This window comes from Belonocnema kinseyi, chromosome 4 (genome assembly GCF_010883055.1).
Source record: "Belonocnema kinseyi isolate 2016_QV_RU_SX_M_011 chromosome 4, B_treatae_v1, whole genome shotgun sequence".
Classification (NCBI taxonomy): domain Eukaryota; kingdom Metazoa; phylum Arthropoda; class Insecta; order Hymenoptera; family Cynipidae; genus Belonocnema; species Belonocnema kinseyi.
In genome coordinates this window covers 138,685,699-138,692,354 of record NC_046660.1, presented here as the reverse complement: position 1 = coordinate 138,692,354, position 6,656 = coordinate 138,685,699, and the positions used below count along the sequence as shown (strand labels likewise).

The 6,656-nt window shown below is 41.2% G+C and overlaps 1 protein-coding gene across 1 annotated transcript; it reads left to right on the top strand.

The window, feature by feature from the left end:
- Positions 1–3,063: 3,063 nt before the first annotated feature.
- Positions 3,064–3,588, top strand: LOC117171134. Its single transcript, XM_033358187.1, has one exon. The coding sequence runs from the start codon at positions 3,064–3,066 to the stop codon at positions 3,586–3,588; it is 525 nt and encodes a 174-aa protein (XP_033214078.1).
- The last annotated feature ends 3,068 nt before the right edge of the window (positions 3,589–6,656 follow it).

The following is a 6,656-nucleotide window of genomic DNA, read 5'->3' as shown; positions in this document are numbered from 1 at the left end:
TGCAGGTGGGAACCGAGGAAGTACAGACACAAAAGGTAGCAAAACACCTTGGAATCTTGCTCGATAATAAGCTCACCTTTTGGGAGCACATTAAACGAGCGGCTGACAAGGCATGCACGGTTACGACAAATCTAAGTCGTTTAATGGAAAATGTAGGAGGTCCAAAACCAAGCAAGCGACGTCTCTTAATGTCAGTTACGCACTCTATCCTTCTGTAGGGAGCCGAAGTTTGGGCGGATGCTCTTAAAATAGAGAAATACCGCAAACGCATGGCAGGGGTACAGTGGAGAGGAGCGCAACGAGTAACATGTGCTTACCGCACCGTCTCAGAACCAGCGACGCTAGTGATTGCCGGAGTTATGCCAATTGAACTACTTGCGGTAGAACGCAAGGTGGCATATGTCAAGAAAAACGAATGTGGCAAATTTGAGGCCAAAACAGAAACCAGGCCACAAGCTATACAGAAATGGCAGACAAGATAGAATGCGGAAACCAGGGGTAAATGGACCTTTAGATTAATACGTGAAATAGATGCGTGGATCAACCGAAACCATGGTGAGGTAAACTATTACCTCACACAATTTCTTTCGGAGCACGGATATTTTCAAGCTTACCTACAGAAAATCAACAAGGTACAGAATCCAAAGTGTGTGTACTGTGAAGCCGATTCAGACGACGCAGAGCACTCTTTTTTTAAATGCGAACGATGGGTTGAGCAGAGGAATAGGCTCGAAAGAGAAGTAGGACACCTTACACCGGAGAGTGTAATAGAAGAGATGCTACGAAGCGAGGAAACGTGGGAAGCAGTGGCAGCTTGCGTCGAAACAATTCTGCGACAGAAAAAGGCAGAAACTGACGAGATGGAACAACAGCTGTAAAACTGAGAGCGAACCATAAACAATAAAGATCATCGAAAGCCGACGAGCCCGTTGCACGACGCCGTCATGCTACTGAGGACGATGCGGTCATCTCGGTTGGAAAATGGCTAATAAAGAAGTGGAAGACGACGAGCAAAGACATGAGAGGTTATGTTTTTTGTTTGTTTCACTTATCCTTTGTCTGTTTATTTTATTTGTGTTGCAGAACAAGTGGTTTCCTCACAAGGTCGAAGGCCGGCGAGCCCGAGGAGAGACATCTGTCTATCCTACCGAGGACGACGCGTACCCCTGGAGGGAGAATCATCTGCTTCAAGAAGGCCAAGCTGGCAAGAATGGTTGGCAGGTAAAGGAGTTAAGGTGTTAGTGGGTCGCAAGCAAAAGAAACCCTACAACTACCAGCCAGTAACGAGGTATCGTGTGAAGCGTGCATCAGGACTTTCAAACTGGGAGAAACAAGAAAAGAACTTCGGAGAAGTGGCACCTTCCAGGACTACCAAAAAGCTGTACAGACTTCATGGAATCAGGATTTATGTCCGAATATACGGGTATGTGAAGGAAGTGTTTGGGAGTCACCAATTGATGCAGTGATTGTTTTGCCATGCAGCAAAAATATCACCTCCGAACAAAGAGCAGTAGAAAGGGCTATTGCCAAATCTGGTGGCAAAGCAGGCCTGAAAAAACAGGCCAAAGAAAAGGGAGATGTTGCCCGCATGACATGCACAATGAGCTTTCCCGGCGACAAGGAGGATCCAGTACAAGAAAGTAGGGATATTTACTACCCCATAATCTCGGATCAGGCTACAAAAGATGGTGTATGCCCGGAAGACATATTTAGAGCAATAGAAAAGACCAAGGACCTTATCATAAAAAGTAAGAAGTCAAAGGTGGCTATCCCAAAACTTGAAGGTGCGGGCGGTAAAACCACCAGAAATATCCTGGAATTTATTTTCATGGGTTCCAACATTGAGGTAAATATACACGGTGGAGTACAAAAGAAGCGTGTAGATCTTAATGAAACTGACACTTTAACTACAGAAAGAAAGGGGAAAGCTGCGACATACCCGAAACGTGCAAAGAAAGACAGGCCGTACAAAGAGGACGCTATCTGCATCAAGATGGAAGGAATTTCCTATGCAGATCAACTGAAAATTGTCAAGGAAAATCTTAACCCTGAAGAGCATGGCATTGAAATCCAGGAAATAAAAAAGACAAGAAACGGGGATGTCTTGCTCACAGTTAAAAGCGGTGATCCAGAAGTTCTCAAAAAAGAGGTAGCTAAAAAAAACCCAGCAGCCAGAGTAACAGTTCTTAAAAATCGAAGGGTCATTCATATCAGAGGTATGGATGGGGTTGCCTCCGAGAATGAAGTCAAACAAGCCATCAAAAAAGAGATAGGGGTGGACCCGATAAATGTCGAGTTAAGGGCTTTGAAACCAGCATATGGAGGGAAGCAAAATGTGACCTTGATTATGCAAGATCCTGATGCCCAAAAAATAATTGACCAAGGAAAAATTAAAGTGGGGTGGATAGTTTGCAGCGTCTCTGAGAGAGTTAGAGACATAAAATGCACTAGATGCTGGCAGCAAGGACACAGAAGAATGGAGTGCGATGGCCCAGATCGTGAAAGTCTGTGCCGGAAATGTGGGCAAGAGGGCCACAAAGCCATGGGCTGTCAAAACATGTCCTACTGCCTAGATTGTCAGGTAGAGGGGCACCAAACCTTTAGCATGCAGTGCCAAAAGAACCAAACTCGACTGGAAGGAAGACAAACCAAGTCTAGAAAATGGCAGGCGACATAATTTACCAGCAAATCAATACCAACAGAAGTCGAGCTACACTTGATATGGCCATACAGTACGGGAAAGAAAACAAAGCAAAGGTTTTGCTTGTTAGCGAACCAAATCAACTGGCTATAGCAGGCAGAAAGGACTTTGTTCACGACGATAAACTTGACACAGCCATAAAAGTTTTAGATGGTAAAATGGTAATTGAGGATCACGGATGCGGCTCGGGTTTTTCTTACATCGAAACTGGGGCAGTAACTATTTATAGTTGCTATTCCTCAGGGAATAAGAAAATCGAGTACCTCGAAAGCACTCTTCAAGAAATCGCCACACGAATCCGCATCAATAAGGAGAGCGCCATCGTGGCAGGAGATTTTAATGCGAAGTCGCCACTATGAGGAATGCGGTATACGGACATCAGAGGTCAAACCGTTGCTGAGTGGGTTGCCGAGAACGAGCTGGTGGTCCTAAACGTAGGGGACAAACCAACATACCTAGCAAGGGGCTACTCCTCAGTGCTGGACATAACTTTTGCCACAGAAGATGTCAGCCAAAAAATTAAGCAATGGGGCGTAAAAGATAATGAATCTTTGAGTGACCATAGATACATTATCTTTAGGACCGAGGAGCAAAAGGGGAAGATGACCTATAAAAACAGAAGGTACATCGGATGGTGTACATCTAAATTGGACAAGCAAAAGCTGAACCAAATATCTGGCGAAATCACCATTGATGAACACACAACCTCAGCAGACGGTTTCTCAAAAGTGCTGACACAACTGTGCAATAAGACTATGCCGAAAAGGCTAATAACTCCTGGAAGAAAGAGTGCATACTGGTGGAATGAGGAAATAGCACAACTGCGGGTAGACTGCAATAAAGCTAGAAGGATCTACACCAGAAGTGTAATGGGTACAAAATCGTGATGAAAAAAATGACTGGTTTTCCTCCCAAACCACAGCTAAAGATGTCTTTTGTGGAGAAAGTTGTAGACCACCTTTTTCCCAAACATGAGCCTGTCAATTTTAAATTGAAAGAGTATGGATACGCTCATCCCTGCACACCAGTAGAACTAATAGAAGCCTGTGAGCGACTAAAGAATAAGAAAGCACCAGGGCCAGATAGAATTCCGGCCAAAATCCTAAAAGCAGTTGCAAGTGTCAACCCAGGGTATCTGCTGGAAGTTTACAAGGTATTAATGACAAAAGCTATTTTTCCAGAAAAGTGGAAAATCGCGATACTAGTGCTTTTGAAAAAAGGTGACAAACCACAAAAAAGTCCGTCCTCGTATAGGCCCATTTGCCTTCTTGACACGGAAGGCAAACTGTACGAACAAATAATACTAGCAAGGCTAAATGCAGAGATAGAAAGAACAGGAGGTTTGTCAAATAACCAATACGGTTTCAGAAAGGGTAAGCAAACGACAGACGCAGTCAGTGAGGTCATCAAGATCGCGAGAAGTACAGATAATTATGCAAGTCGTAACAAGAAGCTGTGCGCGATTGTTACCCTAGACGTAAGAAACGCCTTTAATAGTGCCTCATGGCAAGAGATACTGGTTGAGCTAAGACGGAGGGGTATCAAAGAGGGATTAATAAGTCTCATAGGATCCTACCTATCCCAGAGAAAAATTATAATAGATGCAGAAGGAGACTCTAAAACAATCTCGACAAATAGCGGCGTTCCATAGGGATCAATCCTTGGGCCGACTCTGTGGAATGTACTATATGATCCGGTCTTGAGGATGAATCTCCCAAAAGGTGTTAGGCTAGTAGGCCATGCAGACGACCTGGTATTGGTTGTGATTGCCAGGATGGAAGAAATTCTAATGAACACGACTAACGCCGTTATGCAAATAGTCCTGAATGAACTGCAAAACAGGGGATTAGAGCTAGCCCCAGAAAAGACTGAAGCCTTATCAGTCACGAAAAGGAGTAAACTGCGTCCAGTATGGTTCACCATACAGGGAGTAAGAGTAGATCCTAGTCTCGCTATAAAATACCTAGGCTTATATATTGACAGAAAATTAAACTTTGCTAGGCATGTTAATGAAGCGATACAAAAAGCAAGCAAGACTGCAAATGCATTAATGGGCATTATGCCCAACATCGGAGGCCCACGAGCATCAAAAAGAGCGCTATTGTCCAGTGTGGTGCACTCGCAACTGCTATACGCAGCGCCGGTGTGGGCGAAAGCAGTGACAAAGCAGAAACAAAAAAGGCTTTTAACTAAGGTACAGAGACAGATGACCATACGAATATGCAGTGCATACCGAACAATATCATCGGTTGGGGCAGCGGTTATATCTGGAACGCCACCGATTCATCTGATGATAGAAGAGCGAGAGGAGAATTATGAAGGCAGAGACCCGGAAAATGCTAGAAGAAATCTCATGGAGAAATGGCAGCAAGAATGGGAAATGGCCGAACATGGACGATGGACCTATGAACTGATCCCATCGATAAAACTATGGATATACAGGAAGAATGGAGAAGTAGATTATAACGCAAGCTCTATCAGGACACGGGTGTTTCACGAAATTTCTGCATGATAGAAAAAGGGCGGAAACAGATAGATGTATCACCCCATCTAACATGATGAAATACTTGTTAAAGTCTGAGCGGTATTGGGACATCGCCTACCAAACAATAAGAAAAATAATTCAGACAAAAGAAAAAGAATATAGAGAATCTAAAGGCCAATAGACAGTCTCTTTCTTCTGAAGTAATGCGAAAGCGGTTTCCAGGAGATGTGAGCAGGTAAGGAGTTAAGGTTTAGTGGGTAGGTGCCGTCTCGGTAAGTCCCACTCTCACCTTCGTTCCTTGCGGACTATGCGCCCATGTGTGCATCTAGCGTATATGTATATATGCGTGACATGCATATACTGGGCTCGTGGTCCCCAAAGTTCGAATGTGGTTAGTGCCGAACTAATAAAATCACTTCAATATTCTTATGAATTTTATTTAATTTTATTATGTTCTTCTCAAAACCTTAGAATAGAGAAAATAGAAGTAAAATAAATTTTTAACCAAGAAGAAGTTATTATCGAAATATTTATACGTGAAAAATTACATGAAAAATTGTAATTCAATTTAAAATTTAATTAAATTGAAAAATTACTATAAAAAATTGTTTTCAATCAAAATTGGAATAGTTATATTTTCAGTTTTAAAAATGAATTTTCGGTTAAGAAAATAAATTTTCATACAAAAACTTATTTTCCGCCGAAGAGATTATTTTTTCGCCCCGAAAAACAAAGATTTTTCACAAAATACATGTAAAAAATACATGTAAATGTCCCTCGAAAAAATAAAACTTTATATAAAACATATAAATATCGATTTAAAGTTGTTCAATTTTCATTAAGGACATAAATTTTCAACCAAAGAGATTAATTTTCCACCAAAAAGAAACCAGACGTTTCACAAAGTAAATGAAATTTCAACATAAATTTTGAATTTTTTAAAGGAATTGTCAACCTCATGAGTAAATTATTAACAGAAAAAATTAATTTTAAATAAAAAAGAAGAATTAGTCATCAAAAAGGTTAACAGTCTACCTCCTGAGACGAATTTTCAGCCATAAAGAATTATTTTTTTGAAATTGTTACATTTTCAACAGATGGTAAAAGAATATACTTGTTTTTCATTTTCTTTATATTCTTCTAATAAATATTCTAATAAAATATGCTCCTTCTTTTGTTTCTCATGAAGTATTCATTTCGAATTTCGCGCTCGTTTCACTTACTTCTGTTAATGACCATGGAGGGCGCTAAACGTCAAAACGCTCTTTCAATTTGCCTCAAACTCCTTTTGGCCGATACACGGCTATCTCGTATCCAGTGTTGTAACAGCATGCGCTGTTTTACAACAATATGTCAGGGCGCTAGCACCCTATTACTGAGTACTTACCAGTTAATAGTTTTAAGAGCGGTAAACATTTGAAATAATTCAAATGATACAAGACATTCAGTATATTTATAAATTTAAATAGA

Coding starts and splice junctions, on each gene's coding strand:
- LOC117171134 (XM_033358187.1), top strand. CDS start 3,064: ATGCGGTATACGGACATCAGAGGTCAAACCGTTGCTGAGTGGGTTGCC.